The 16,947-nt window shown below is 27.7% G+C and overlaps 1 protein-coding gene across 1 annotated transcript in view; it reads left to right on the forward strand.

Annotated features, from left to right (window-relative positions):
* Nucleotides 1–10,876, forward strand: part of LOC100200721 (GMP synthase [glutamine-hydrolyzing]) — a 96,689-nt gene extending 85,813 nt beyond the window's left edge. The window contains exon 18 of the mRNA XM_065813464.1: nucleotides 10,168–10,876. Within this exon, the coding sequence (XP_065669536.1) occupies nucleotides 10,168–10,269 (102 nt within the window). The 3' untranslated portion in view covers nucleotides 10,270–10,876. The remainder of the gene's footprint in view (nucleotides 1–10,167) is intronic.
* Nucleotides 10,877–16,947: the final 6,071 nt, after the last annotated feature.

The raw sequence follows: 16,947 nt of genomic DNA on the forward strand, positions 1-16,947 counted from the left end.
GAAATACTTTTAAATTCATACATACTTTGTATTACAATATATAACACAAACTAAAGTACAACAATAACTTTATTTTTATTGTTTTTAATGCATTTTGGGCAATTTGGGCAACTTTCCCATGAGTAGCACTATTTTTTTTTCTGAAATCACTGTAATTAAGTCTATTAAATTAGAAGAAAAAAAAATTATTAAAACCAGTGTTGGTCCTTGGTTATCGGTAGTTTGAAGTGGAAGCACAATTTCCTAAGATTTAGCTGCAGCCATTTTTAGAAGTCTATAATTTTTTACTGCTTTGTATCTTATCAGTAAATTTAAAAAAATTTGGAAGCCTACCATATATAGAAACTAAAAAAATATGTCTTTTCACTTCTTAAATTGCAGATTTTGTACATTGACTCATTAAACAACTTTTTATATTTGCAAACAATTTTTTAGCTTTTTTAGGTAGCCATTATGGAAAAAATGTGACATTTGAGAATTCAATGTCAAAGTTTTACAACTCATTAAATCAACTTTTTATATTTGCAAACAATATTTTAGCTTTTTTAGGTAGCCATTATGGAAAAAATGTGACATTTGAGAATTCAATGTCAAAGTTTTACTAAAGTAAGTCAAGAGTTGTATGCAAAAAAACTAGAAGTTTTTCTGAAATTTTGTTTTTAAGATATGGAGCTTCAAAGTATGAACAAGACGTGTTTTTGCTACTGAAGTTTTTATATTGGAAAAATCAGGAATTTCAAATGATTTTGTACCTTATGAACCACAAAAGATTTTATGCTGAAATTTTCAGGAATTGCTTTTCTCTTTGATATTAACAAACCTACTAAGTTTCATCAAAATCTGAGGGGGTCCATGTTGGACTTTTGTCCAGTTGGCAAGGAATGACTCTTATACATTTGAATCAAGTCCGTCTTACAACTAAAATAGTGAGACCTGTTTAATCTTTTCTCATAAAATAGTTTTTTTAGTGGCAATATCATTCTTGTTGCACGATGCTGTACCTTTTCTAAGAGAATAATTTCTAATTCCATTTCAAGTCAGAGGTGAATACTACATTAAGATCTTTTTCAGCGAAAGTGGTATTTAAAGGTATATTTTGCATAAAATAAGTTCTTTTTGGGTTATTTTTACCAAAGTGCATTATCAAACACTTCTCAAAATTAAATTTTAACTGCCATTTGTTGGACCAGTTAACAGCTTTATCTAGGTCATTTTGCAATTTTTAACACTTGCTTCACAATTAACCCTTAATAATACTTTTGCATCATCAGCATAAATTTTCGAAATATTAGCAAAGTTCTCAGGCAAATCATTAATATAAATAATAAATACTAAAGGACCAATAACTGAGCCCTGTGGCACACCACTAAATATATCCTTCCGAGATGAGACAATTTCTCCCATGACAACTCTTTGTCTTCTATTTTTTAGAAATGCTTCAATCCATTTTAACAATGTACCAGAAATCCCATAACATTTAAGTTTTATCAGTAGTCTTTTATGGGGCACTGAACCAAATGCCTTTGCAAAGTCTAAGTAAGTTACATCTACAGGTATATTCTGAGATAAATAATATGCGATTGCATCTTATGTCTCAGTAAGGTTGGTTGAACAAGATCATTTTTTGACAGAGCCGTGTTAGGGATCGGTAATATTAATTGCAATATAAAATGTAAATATTTTATATCGTATTTACAAGTTTTATAACAATTTGTCTAAGTAAAGGTTTCAAAACTTTAAAACAAAGGAATATAAATGAAGTTTACATAAGGATAATTGCATTAAAATTTAATGGTTGTTTAATTTAAATAAATTTAAGGAGAAAAAATATAACAAAAATCTTACTAAGTAAAATTATGTGTCAAGAAAAAACAAGTTCATAAACAAAATATTTATGAATAAGTATATATATATTTTCCTTATTTCAAGAACAAAAAATAAAAAATAAATAGATAAATAAATAACAAGTCAAACCTAAACAGATGGCTAATGCAAATAAAAACGAGGTGACTAAAACAAAAACCCTGACTTGCAAATCAATCAAGAATGGTAGAAACAGTGAAAAAAAAGAAAAAGAAAGAAGAAAAAAAAAACAGAGAAGGAAATTCAAATAAATATAAATAAAGAAAGAATTGTGTCAAAAGGAAAATATAATAAAATAAATAATTTTAGTAATTTAAGTCTTACACAGCAAAAACACGTCCTGAAGCTTTTGTTGGCCTTGTTTGTCAAGGTTCATGTTTCAGAGTTATCATGTTCATGGAGTCAGTTATCAAAAACTGAACATGTTCTGGAGTCAGTTTTTGATATTTTGACTTATTCATGAGGTTGCAAAAAGAAAGCATTTCAGAGGTAGATAAGGTTGCTAGATTATTTTATAACAGTGTACCTATTACCCCTAGTTTTTTTTTAGCTCTTTCATTAGGGTTCTATCTGTGACATATCTGCGCATGAAAGCCTTTTCTGTAAAAGCCAATGAGTTCAAAGGCCTGTTAATAGGGGAAAATGAAATCCTTCCAAAACTGATTTAGAATTGCAAAAAATTGGTCAACTTTATAGTTATTAAAACCTGTGTTTCTACTCTCAGGTTTTCTAACAAAATTTTATGATGTGCTATAAAACCTTATAGCCAGCCTTTATCTGCTATACCATGTTTTTCCCATTCTGGTGGAAAGCTGCAATTAGTTATCGTTTTTACATAATCATGCATAATTGTTTTAAAGGATAAAGCAACTTGTCATTGAGGCAGTGAATTATTGAACAACAATATTCAAAAAAGCAAGAATAATAACCGAAAAAAAAGGAAAGTGTGAATGAGATTTCATGAGAGATAATAAATGAATGAGATAACACAACGTTAAACAATTAGAAGATAAAATAGAAAATAAGAAATAAAACAAATGGATATATATAAATATTAAGATACTTTAGATGTAAGGTTGTCAGGAAGATTATTAATGTAGATAAGAAACAGGACCAAGGATGACTCAAGAACCTTGAGATACCCCAGAAGTTACTGTAAATAAAGAAGAGTGTTGGCCTTCAAGGATGACTTTAATAAAGCGGTTAGAAAGATTCGATAATATCAAAAACGATTTGATAATATCAAAAACTTTCCCAGATACACCATATGAAGCAAGCTTAAGGAGAAGACCAGCATGCCAAACATTGTCGAAAGCTTTAGATATGTCAAATGCAATAGCCCTAGCCTTTCTGCACCTATCTAATGCACAATAAAGTATTTCAGTCAGGTACAGACAGGTAGTTAGTAAATAAGCTGTAGAGTAAGAGGATCAAAAACCGTATTAATTGTCTGACAGTAAGTTATTTGACTCAAGATGGGATGTGAGAAATTTGTTGATCACAGACTCAAAGACCTTGCCCCAATTGTCAGACAATAATTGGAGGGGTCGGAATGTTCTCTGGAGTTTTTTTGAAAAAATTGAAACAAAACATGCCATTTTCCAGCAGGCAGGAAAACAAGGCTCAGTCAAGCATTTATTAAATAGTTTAGAGACTTTAGAGTTGGAGAGAATTTAACTGATAAGTGACTTTAGCAAATGGAAGCTGGAGTGATTTAAATGTCTAACAATGGATTAACCTGTTTAATTGAAATGGAATGAAGAGAATGGCTACAAAATTCAAGAGTCGAATTAGAAGAAAAGTCCCTTGCAAATAGTTCTGACTTGGAAGAGGTAATAAGATCAGTTCTATGAATGAGAGATAAAATGTTAGACCTACCCTTGTTAATGACGCTGTTGAAGATTTTCCAAAAGTCTCTGGATCCTAACTTCTGAGGTAAGATACAGGATTTAGTGAACTGAGAATAATAGAGCTTAGCATCAGCAGCACCTTTTTACATTGGTATCTTGCAATAAAAAGCTGTTTGTTCTCAAGAGAGTTATTAATTTGTAAAAGATAAAAATATAATTACGATTAGATATAGCAGCTGCTCAAGAAGGTGAAAACTATGAAGAAGAATGAGGTTTGACTTCAAAACCAACAAGAAGGAAGCGCATTTATCAACTGAGAGAGAAAAGACATCAGCCTAAGGACTGTCATGAGGAAAATCACAAAAAGAATCCCTGTCAGCTTTAGGGTAGTAGTAAATAGTGTGATGATACGGTTAGTCCAAAGAAGAAGTATGAAATAAAAGATATATAGAGATCATTGCATGGTCAGAATCAGCTAATGGAGAAAAAGGAGAAACTGAACATAAGCTAAGGTCAGAGAAAAAACATAAATCAAGGAGTAAAGGTAAATGGTTGGGGTTGTCAAAAAAAATCAGTTACAAAGTTAACTTAGTAAGATATTGATAAATGCAGAAGTTATAGGTCTTAGTGCCTAACTAATATCTTGTTTTTATATGTTTGTGAGACACGGCTACAAATTTTTCTTTAAACTTTTTACATTTTTACACTTCAGACAATGCACTGAAGACAAATATAAACTTTTATATTTAGCTTTTGATTTATATATTTACTTTCTAATAAATTTATTAAATATATCCTTACGTACTTAAAATATTTTAGTACGTAATAAAGTAATTTTTAAAAACATATCAAATAAAAATGTTATGTCGAGGAAAGATGAGGCTCCTTAGCCATAGCAAAGGCCTATACAAGTAAAACTCTGTTATACAACTCTCAATTTAATGTGGATAAGAGTAAGAGTTTACCTGGTAAGATGACTCCTAGTAGTAGTGTTGCAATAAAAATATTTACTCTTGATATGCAAAACAGATTACATCAGGAAAGATATCTGGTTATAGAAAATTGCTTCAACTCTTCTATAATAGCATATTTAAAAAATAAGAAAGTGGTATTATGGAAACCTTTTCCAACAAAATGTTGCCATAGATCTTATGGATGTTAAACCTTAAAAAAAAGCCTAAGAGTAGGTTTAAATTTTTAATATTTAGTAATAAAGTTCAAAAAAGAATGTCAGTAATAGTAATAATTATTTCAGATATCTCAATGAATTTGAGTGAGGAAGAGGAGGAGATTTTTAAAACTATAGTTTTAAATATTTAGGCAGATAGCAAATTTTTTTCAGTTTAGTTAACATTTATCAAAAATATCATAGAACCTAATTGAATGACTTTTCACTAAATATTAGTTAATTTAATTGTTTCATTTTTAATCATGTTTTATTTTTAAACATTTTCAAATAAACACTTTGTTTCTTGTTTTCATTTCAATATTTTTTGAAATGAAAACAAAATGGTATTTTATATACATGCTTATAAGAAAACAACAGCAAAAACATAAGTTAGTTTTCAAAGTAAAGGCATGGCATTATATATTTTTAAAATTTGTTTCCTCTTTGGTTTTTTTCTTTACATTTGTTCCAGTTTTCAAATTGGAAAAAGTTGTAATGGATAGTACTGCCAATTCTCATTAAATTTGAAGCAGATAATTCAATTTTATATTTTTTTATCTTGACATTAATTTCTGATTTACCTTTTTTTTGTGCAACATTTAACACTGAAAAAAGTTTACCTTGATCATTTCCATGTTAGGAAACAGTTCATTAGAATCTTATAAAAGCTTGATTAGTTTTAAGCAACCCATTGATGGAAGTTTTTATTATATTCTCTGGAGGTTTCCAGAAGCATGCAGAAGTATCCAGAAACATTCAGAAGCATCCAGACGCATCCAGAAGCATCGAAAAGAAGCATCTAGAATCTTCCAGAACAGGTTCACACAGGTTCATTTTACTATATAAGAAACATGTAAATCGACATGTAATTCAGTCAGTATATGGAAGTCAATCAGTCAGTATTATCAAGACAGTTTATCGAAGTGAGTTTTATGAAAGTGTTTTATCGAAGAACATCAATACAAGAAGTGAAATACAATAAGTGTTTCATTACATCAATACAGTCCACATCCAACCAAGACGTTGTGTTCCACAAAGCATTATTGCATCATCACAAGGTAAATGTAACACGGTAAGCCTTGAGAAGTGTGATTATTTTTATTATTTTTATGACTTCAAGTGCAAAAATGGCTCCCGACAGTCTTGGATTGGAACTAAGAAAGAAAATTATTGGCGATTACGTAAGTGGAATGTCACAAAAAAGTATTTGTGATACATATTGCGTGAAAAAATGGACCGTATCAAGACTATGTTCCAAACATCGTTCTACGGGGAAGTTGGCAGCAGATAACAAAGCTGGAAGACCGCGTTCCACCACTTCTAGAGAGGATTCTATGATCGTCAGATCCGTCAAGAAGGATCCCTGGATATCATCAGTCGAGATACAAAAGCAATTAGAGCTGCCTGTATCGGACCTAACAATCAGACGATGTGCTGTTGAAGCCGGATTGTTTTCTCGACGCCCTGCAAAGAAACCGCTGATTTCACTAAAAAACCAGAAGAAAAGACATATATAATATATATATATATATATATATATATATATATATATATATATATATATATATATATATATATATATATATATATATACACATATATATATATATATATATACACATATATATATATACACATATATATATATATATATATATATACACATATCTATACATATATATGTGTGTGTGTGTGTGTGTGTGTGTGTGTGTGTGTGTGTGTGTGTGTGTGTATATACGGTGAGAACAGAATTTAATCGAAAAAAGTAATTTTTTGATAAAATTGACATCTTTGAATAAAATACTGTATCATGCAGTAATTATAAAGAACTTTTTTTTCTCCAATTATTTATTTGGTAAAAAACCTTTAAAAAAGTTGTTAAATTTGTCTTTATGCTTTTGAATTACCTGGTTAAGAATTTGAAACAAAAAGAAGGGGATAAAAACACTTGCAGATAAATTAATTGTACAAGAAAAATTTTATAGGGTAAAGCTAAGAAAAAATACCAGTTTATTAAAATAGGTGAGAAACATTTTCAAGTTTTAGTATTTTATTTATATACTTTAATATTTAGTTAGTCCTCCTTTTGCTTTAATTACATCTAACAAGCGTTTCGGCATTGAATCTACCAGACATTTGATTTGATTATTGTCAATATTAGATTTAACAATAATCAAATCAAATTTAACAACAGCTTTCTTTAAATCTTCTTTTTACATAAATGCTCTATTACCTATTTTTATATCTAACAAAGTCCATAAATGCTCTATTGGATTCAAATCTGGGCTCTGTGAAGGCCATTCTAAAACGTTTATGCCATTTTCATCAAAAAAGGTTTTAGTTTTTTTAGCAGTATGTTTTGGATCATTGTCTTGTTGAAACAAAAAACTGTTTCCCAATCTAAACTTTTAGCAAAAGATTTTAAATTTCGTTTCAATATATTGTTATACAAATCAGCATTTATAGTTTTATCAATAAATTCTAGGTTACCAACTTCATTTAATGCTATACAACCCCATAACATTACACTTTCACCACCATGTTTAACTGTTCCTCTCGTCCAACTCAAATTAAATGCTTCACCCCTCTTTCGCCAAACTCTGTGGACACTATCAGATTTTTTTAAATTAAACTTGGATTCATCAGACGAAAGTACTTTTTCCCAAAATAATGCTGGCATTAAATAATACTTTTTTCCAGAATTTGTTCTTCTCTTCATATGATTTTTTGTTAAAAACGGTTTTTTTCTGAGCTATACATCCACTAAATCCTGCTTTATAACTGTAATTTCTAATTGATGTTAGTGAAATTATGTTTCCTGTTAAATTTTTCAGATGATTTGCTATATTTTTTGCACTTTCAAACCAATATTTTTTAACCATTCTTAAAATTTCTCTATCATCTCGTGAGGTTGTCTTCAGCTTTCGTCCTCGTTCAGTATGAATTTCAAACGTTTCATATTGTTTGTATTTATTTACAATGGCTCTGTTTTTGGTAATGTTATTTACAATTGTAACTGTTGTAAATGGAATATTTGTAAGTTCTTCAACTTTTCTATAAGTATTTCCTTGTTTAACCAAGTCTAAAACAACTTTTCGTTGAGTAGTATTTAAATATTTACCTTTGGGTACCATAATGTTTGATGAACAGAGTTTTCAATGACTTATTTTTATCAAAAATTTTATTAATCGTTGAAAATAATATTCTAGAAATATAAATTCATTTATAACAAATAATAAAACTTTTTACAATTAATTGTCGTGCACGCTAATTAATACCTCTGGGTTAAAAATCAAAAATTGTATAACTATCACATTTTCTTATATTTTTACTTATTGATTATAAATAAGAAATAGCCATAAGAAATTAAAAAAAAATTGGTTCAGTTATTTTCATTATTAATCAAAATAAAAGCAAGTTTTAGCAAAATAAAATGCAAAAATTACTCTGTACGATTAAATTCTGTTCTCACTGTGTGTGTATATGTATATGTATGTGTGTGTATATATATATATATATATATATATATATATATATATATATATATATATATATATATATATATATATATATATATATATATATATATATATATCTGTGTGTGTGTGTGTATATATATTCATATGCTTGTTTATTTATGAATCAAAGTATATGTAGTTTGCTTTTATGCATATTTAAACCCATAAATGTTATACAGAAACACATGTAATTAACATACATATATGCTCGTAACAGTGCATGCATTGTAATCAAATGCAAAATACATTTAATTTTATAATAACATTTATTTTAAAAACTTATAATTGTATAAACAATAAACATAAATTTTTTTATAATTAAGAGATAAATCATATAAATTTGATATAGTATTATAATATATACTTATTGTTATATAAGTAAACTTATTTGTTTTCGCTTGTTTTGATTGGATACTATTTTTTATTTTTCTAAATATAATAGAAAATTCCTCTGATAGCAGTTTTAACAGTAGGGTAGAGCAAGGTTAGATTTTGGCGTTAACAGCCTTCCGATAACTAAATTTACTCCTGCCGTTTACCAAACAGAGACATTAGAATACGAGTTTATTTTGTTGCTGGCTTTAAAAACTGGCGATTTACTTTTAACCAGTCGATAGCTTATCGCAGGGTTTAACGGAGAGATGTGAATACGGCTGGAGAGTAGTAATCATTTTTTGCTCCAAAAAAATCTAATTTTCTTCAATTTTTAAAATTCATAATTAAATTCAGTAAATTTAAAAAAATTGCTGAATTGAAAATTTAAACTTAGTCTATACATAAGATATGAAATCTTATTTTAAGCAAATATTTAATATCAAAGTTTTTTTTATTTACAAAATCAGTGCTCTGTCAACTTTTTAAATTGTACTGCATTTGTATTGCATATGGAATGGTATTGATAACATTGTGGTATTGATAGATAAAATGCTGAAATAAATAAATACAGATATAAGAAAGCTTGAGATGTTGTATGTAAATGATAACGAACATAATTTGCAGAGATGCTAGCATTATATCCAGTTACATATCGATCATCGTTTGACGTTATATGTAGACCTTCTATTACTTTAGCAAAAAAGAAACCAATTGATCTTCATTGACAATTTAAAGGTCTGCCAATTTTTTAGAAGGGGATTTAATTTACAATAGAAAAAGTTTGTAAAAATGTAAATATTTTAGAGTACAATATATATTTTACATTTAAGTTTAGTGTGCAATATGTCACTAATAACAACTCAAAATGTTTTTAAATAATAGTAACCACTTTAAATAGATTATTATTTATTATTTAGGAAAAAGAGAATAATATACAACTCTTTATCCAACCTTGACACCGCTCTTTATCCTATAAAGAGCGGTGTCAATGTTGTTGTGCTCTCCATTAAAATGTTGGGAAATCGACTAAACAAATTTAGACACCTTACTGATCCGTTTTGAAAATAAGCTTTGAAATGTTTTGAAAATAAGCGAAACAACAGTAACTCCACATCACTTACTGCTTATTTGCTACTTATTGGATTTACTGTATTTTTGCTTCTAGTTTCACAAAAATTATGGACGAAATGTTTATTTTCTTAACTTCGAATGCTCATTTTCAATGTTAAACATTGGATATACTTCTTTTTTACTGCCAAAAATGGTACAAAGCCACATTGTTAACCCCTAGGCAACAATGTCTCAATTTTAACCAAAATTGGAGACACTGCTTTTTCGCTTAGCACGGCAGCATATTAAATAGATTGTTGCAATATATTCTTTATATTTTTAGGTTTTACAAGAAATAGTTCGCAAAATAAATACTGTACCGGGTATATCAAGAGTCTTATACGATCTTACGTCAAAACCTCCTGGAACTGTTGAATGGGAATAATTTTTTTTATTTATGTGCTTATTTCAAAACCTAATCTACAATCCTTTATTATTTTGATGTTTGCATGCTTTTTACTTTATTCTGACATTCTGAAAATATTTTTTATATAATTCTGTCAAAAAGTTTTATAGAATTTTAGAAAGAAAAAATTACAAAAAATTTATCACTTAAAATTTTATTAACTTATTTGTTTCAAAGGGTCTCAAACTTAACATTTTTTTTTTTGTCCAAAATAGGATCGTATTAAACTTTTTTGACTAGAGTACCTATATAAGCTTTTTATTTTATTCTAACATTCTGACAACTTATGTTTATTATTATTATTTTACTCTCAAATTCTCTTACAAACCTATTGAGATGTTTGATGTGAGTTTACGAATCTAATGTGACGTTGCGATGTGAGCTTTTAAATTTTTAAATATTTCACATTTTTAAATACAGTTTTATACAAACTTTTAAAGTTTTATATTTTTAACCTAACTTTTACACTGTATCATGGGAAAATCTTCACTGTTATCGTAGCTTTTAAACACCGATTATTTAACAAAATTTGAAATATGTCGATGAATTTTAATCTAGTTCATGATATTACAAAAATTTATACAAACTTAATTTTGTTGTTATTGTTGTTGTTCCCAACCTACAACCTCTGTAATTTTGAAATATATTATATATTTCAAAATTATTTTTGGAAAATTTTTCTATTAACTTTATTTCAACTTAAAAAATATTTTTAGATTCTACAACGGTTCTCCATATAGTTTTATTCTTATGTTTGTAATACATGTGAAAGGTCGAGAGAGTGGGGGATGGAGACATGTAAAAACTGTTCACTCTTGGTTAGTTTAACCTGTTAAACAAAATTCTATTAAATTAAAATAATTCAACAAATTAATAACAAAGCTTAATTTTTTTTTTTATTGATTTTTTTATTTATAAATGTTTTCTAATTTTTTTGTTTTATCTTGAAAAAATGGTGTTACTATTGTCTGGTAGCGTGTGAAGGAGTAAAACATAAATATATGTACTAGTAAAAAAAATTTTTGTTTTACCAAACTAAGGTAAGTTAAGTACCAAATAAAAATGGCTGTTTTTTGGTAACATTGTAAAAAATACCAAAATACATTTCTGATAGTGTTTCTTCAATCTACCTTTTTCAATATGCGTTTTGCAAAAAGTTAAAAATCTTAATTTTCATCAAATTTGTTTTTTTTTTAAAAAACAGTTTGGTTCTGGCTTCATTGCAACAACCTTAGCAACGCTTTTTCTCAAGTATCTCCTAGACCAAAAAGATTTTTGCAATTTTTTTGCTAAACAATGCGCAAGACATTGGACTTCTCCTTGAATATTACTTTAGACTATAAGCTGTACGTTGAAATCACAAAAGTTGTTCTTAAAATAGAGAAGGATGGAAAGTTTTTCTTAAAATAGAGAAGGATGGAAAAGTTGACTGCCATCCTAAAGGATGGTAGTCAACTTTCAAAATTTAAATTAAGTTAAAATTAAAGATTTGTTAATGTTTTTATTTGAAAATGAGTTCAATCAGGTATAAGTACTCCAAATGTAAAAAAAATATTGTTTTTTAGAGGAAAAGTTACAAGATGATAACGATGATAATACAGTATCAAATGTTACAAAAAATGTAAATAAATCAGCTTTTTCGTATGTAACTTTATTAGTAACAGTGAATTATTTGTCCATAACCACCATTGGTCGTTGCCCTTTTTGTATTGGCAGTATCAGCATTAAACATTTGATATAAAAAAAAAAGAAAAGGAAACTAGCACTGTTCTTGTAATGATTGCAATTGGAACTTATAGTTTTGTTCCTTGAAGAAATGTTATAGAGAATCTAATGCTTATAAAGAATCTAATTATCTTTTGATGAATTCGAAATTGCCTTTAAATCAATAAAATAAAATAAAAAAAGCTTTCGGATCTGATGGAATTAATGGTGACATAATTATCGAGTGTTTTGATCATCTCAAAGATATTCTTTTTAAAGTTTATAAATCATCTGTCCACCAAGGAGTTTTTCCTGATCGACTAAAAATTGCAAAAGTTATTCCGATTTTGAAAGAACGGGCCTGTTACAATATCAGTAACTATCGCCCTATATCTATCCTTTCTACCTTTTCAAAAATCTTAGAATGTATTATGTACAATAGAGTATACAATTATCGTTTATATTATAATCAATTTGGTTTCAAAAAAAATTCCACTGAACATGCAATCATCCAATTTGTACGAAAAATTTCAAATTCCTTTCAAAGATCCCAATTTACATTAGGTGTTTTACTGACTTGTTGAAGACTTTCGATACTGTCGACCATGAAATCCTGCTCGAAAACCTAAAATACTACAGAATAAACTATATAACTATAAAATTGCTTCGAAGTTACTTATCAAACCGCAAACAATTTGTATTTATTAAAAACTATAACAAAAGCCCTCTAAATATTTCCTGTGGTGTTCCTCAAGGTTCTATCTTGGGGCCACTTTTGTTCTTAATCTTTATAAATGACTTAAATGAAGCCTCAAACTTCATAAATATCAAGTTTGCCGACGATACCAACTTATTCTTGACTAATAATGACATATCTAAACATTTTTCTACAATAAATTGTGAACTTAAAAACATATCTACTTGGTTCAAATGAAAAAAGTTAACTCTTAACATTAATATAACCAAATGGATTCTTTTCCATTCGCTTTTTAAAAAACGATATTTACCCTAAAATTTGCCCAAAATATTTATTGATGAAGTCGAAATAACAAGAGATTTTGTTACTAAATTTGTAGGAGTGGTTCTCTACAAGAACATTACATGGAAACCGCATATTGATTATACTTGCACGAAAATATCTAAAATTAACAGAGTCTTTTATAAATCCAGATCATATTTAAACAAAAAAAGCCTTAACCCAACTTTATTACTCAATTATTTATATGTATATCAGTTATGTCAAGATAGTTTGAGGAAGCACCAAAAAAAGTTAAAATGCCTTTATCGCCGTCAGAAGCATGAGATCCGATTGATTAATTTTGCAGATCGTTTTACTCATTCCAAACCAATATGGAGATAAAAATACTTAATATTTACGAGCTCAATGTTTATAACATTTTATGCTTTATTTACATGTGGCAAAACGATTTAACTTTACCTATCTTTAAAGACTTTTTTTCTCTAAACCTAATAAATAAATATTTACATTGAAATAAAAATTTTGTATATGAACTAATTTGCAGTACAAAATTTAACAAATTTTGCATTACATTTCGAGCACGATATATTTGGAATAAAATTGTTATACCTAATTTTGATATACCCAATACATTTCCGATCTTCAGAAGTAAACTTAAAGATTTTATTTTATCTATTGACGATTTATTTAAATACTTTTTATAACAGCCACGTATTTGCCTTTTTAATTGTAAGGTTGTTATATTTTCTCTTTCCTTTTATAAAGAGATGTCTTACTGTATTTACTTAGTATATATATATTTATATATGTATTTATGTATTTGCGTTTTTATAAGTTCTGACGATAAGATCAGACTTTTTTCATTATTTATAACATTTGTGGTTTTGTTTATATTTTCAATTTATATCACGATTTATCATAATTTTTTAGTCTTGTTTATGTATTAATGTAATAAACTTGTAAAAGGTTCTGATGATAAGATCATTATGATCTTCTTTCACACGCCTTGTTTTGTTTGTTTTTGTAAACAACGACAAAAATGTAAATAAAAAAAAATACTTTAGGAAGAAATAGTTATAAAGTAAATAAAAGGGTAATTATTGCTTTTTGTTAAAATTGTGTAGGGGTATTCTCCATTGTAAAACATTTTGCAGGTGCATGAATACGCCGCCACTAATGTCTCAAAAAAATTCTGCCAAATGTTTCTATTCTTGATATTATTATTTTGCAAAATTTACCAATAGCTTTGAGCATTTATTTTCATTTTTATCAAAATAGTCTATTAAACTTTCATCAAAATATTAGACTTTTAGTTTTGAATAAATTGACAATGAGCAAAATTTTTGATTTATTTCTTATTTAATCTTATTTAAGTTTAATTCCTAGAATATAGTTAGAAATATATATATATATATATATATATATATATATATATATATATATATATATATATATATATATATATATATATATATATATATATATATATGTATATATATATATACAGTACTGTAAATAAGTTTTAGACCACTTACATTTTTTCAAAAAATCCCGGAGAGTTCTTCTCTAATATCTAAGTTTGTAGTTCTAAATTATAAACTTATTAAAACACATGTATTTCACACAAAATATGGAATAATTTAATGTCAAACTTCATAAAAAACTCTTAATATTTACTATGCCCTCCTTTTGCCTCAATCCCAGCCGATATTCACCGGGGAATAGATTCATACAAGTTAGTTATAAAACCCTGAGGTATGTTGTGTCATTCTCTTTGAAGTACTTCAAAACATTCTTCAGCATTTCGGGGAGCATGTTCGACCTTCTTTCTGTCCAGGTAATCCCAAATATGCTCAATTATATTCAAAACTGGACTCAGGGGAGGCCAGGTCATCAACTCCAATACTCCTTTCTTTGCCATTTCATTTAAATAATTTTTTGCCACTCGGGAACAATGCTTTGGGTCATTGTTCTGCTGCAGAACAAAATTATGACTTATTAGTCTCATTCCGGATGATACACCATGGTACCTTAGGATGTCCACATAACGTTCCCCGGTGAGTCGCCCCCCTATTTTGATCAAATCACCTACTCTAGATGAAGATAAACAGCCCAAAACGTGTAAAGAGTCTCCTCTGTGTTTAACAATAGGGTTTAAACACTCGGGCTCATAAGCTTCTTCAATTCTTCTTCAAAATATTGGCGTCCTTTCGTTCCAAAAATTTCGAATTTGGACTCATTGGTGTACAGAACCCGATTAAACATTTCCTGGGCCCAATCTTTGTGTTGTTTTGCATATTTAAGTTGTTTTTCTTTATTGCCACACCGTAATAATGGTTTTCGAATTTCAACACACCCTCTTAATCCCGATCTAAGTAAGTGCCGTCGAACAAAAGAAGAGCTGACATTTTCTCCAGTTGCTGTGTTAATGTCTTTTGCCAGCTCGGTTGATGCTTTTTTTGTATTTCTTAAAGATAGCGTTTTTAAATATTTATTGTGATCTTTTATTAGCTTAGGAGGTCTACCACTTTTGTTTCTATCTTCAAGGGAGCCAGTTTCTCTGATTTCTGTAACAGCATTCTTCGAATATTCTGTTTTGGATGTAGTTGTTATGACACATTGTTTTAATAAATAAACAAACAAATCCCTCATGTTTCCTCATCAATTTTGTTTATTTATTTAAAATAATACATACTTTCAACTTTTCTTATATATTATTGAATTGAAGTACGCTTTAAAAAATTTACATAGGAAAAAAATTGTAAATACGTCTAATTATACAAGTGGTCTAAAACTTACTCACAGTACTGTATATGTATTTATATATATATATATATATATATATATATATATATATATATATATATATATATATATATATATATATATATATATATATATATATATATATATATATATATATATATATATATATATATATATATATATATATATATATATATATATATATATATATATATATATATATATATATATATATATATATATATATATATATAAATTATATTAGTGTATTCTTCAAATTTTGTTTGTTTGTAAAAAATTTCTCTTTATACGCATCCTAGAAAATAACGACGTTTTCAATAAAATTGACATTAACACATCTTCAAATTGTTTTATAAAATCAAAGATCATAAAGAAAACTTTACAAACAATCTAAATATCCGTTTATTAAACTCTGCCAAAAAAATAAATTGGCAGAATTAGTAAATTTACACTTTCAAATATAAACTCTGAATTTGTTAACAAACTCCACCTCAATCTGTGGAAAAAAACACAAAATACTACAAATTAGTTCAATTCTATCAGTGATAAACATCTTTATAAATTCCTTATTTTTATTATTTATTTTGATTGTTAAATTCTACCCTTCGATAACTAAAAAACTTCTTAACAAAGCTTTATATTTTGCTGAGCAGCATCTAACTATTGACCCTAACAATAAATCATCAATCTATCACATAAGGAAATCATTACTCTTTAATGTTGATCAAGTTAGATCAAAAAATCATGTGGGTTAATTGATGTTTTGATTGGAGAATTTGATGGTGCAGAAGAATGCAAACTTGTGGGAATTTACCTTCTGTTTCAAATTGCACAATTTTATAATAAAATGATTTCAAGCTGAAACTGTGATGACGGATTAGCAATTTTTAAAAATATGTGTCGAGCCCAAATGGAAAAAACCAAAACATATTAAAGGTCTACTCCTATGTAAAATGACGCACTGCTAAAGTCTTAATTAAGGGTTTAATTGGAAAATTTCATACCACCCTACTTCAAGTTTACACCACACCAAGAACCATAAACGCAACATCATTTAGTTCAACCTTTAAGTAAAAATGTTAGTATGAGTAATGTTAGCAATGTTGGAAAAAGCTTTTTAACCTTAATCGATAAACACCTCCCAATGAATTATTAACTCCATAAAATTTTAAGAGAAACACAATAAA

This window comes from Hydra vulgaris, chromosome 12 (assembly GCF_038396675.1).
Source record: "Hydra vulgaris chromosome 12, alternate assembly HydraT2T_AEP".
NCBI classification, from domain to species: Eukaryota; Metazoa; Cnidaria; class Hydrozoa; order Anthoathecata; family Hydridae; genus Hydra; species Hydra vulgaris.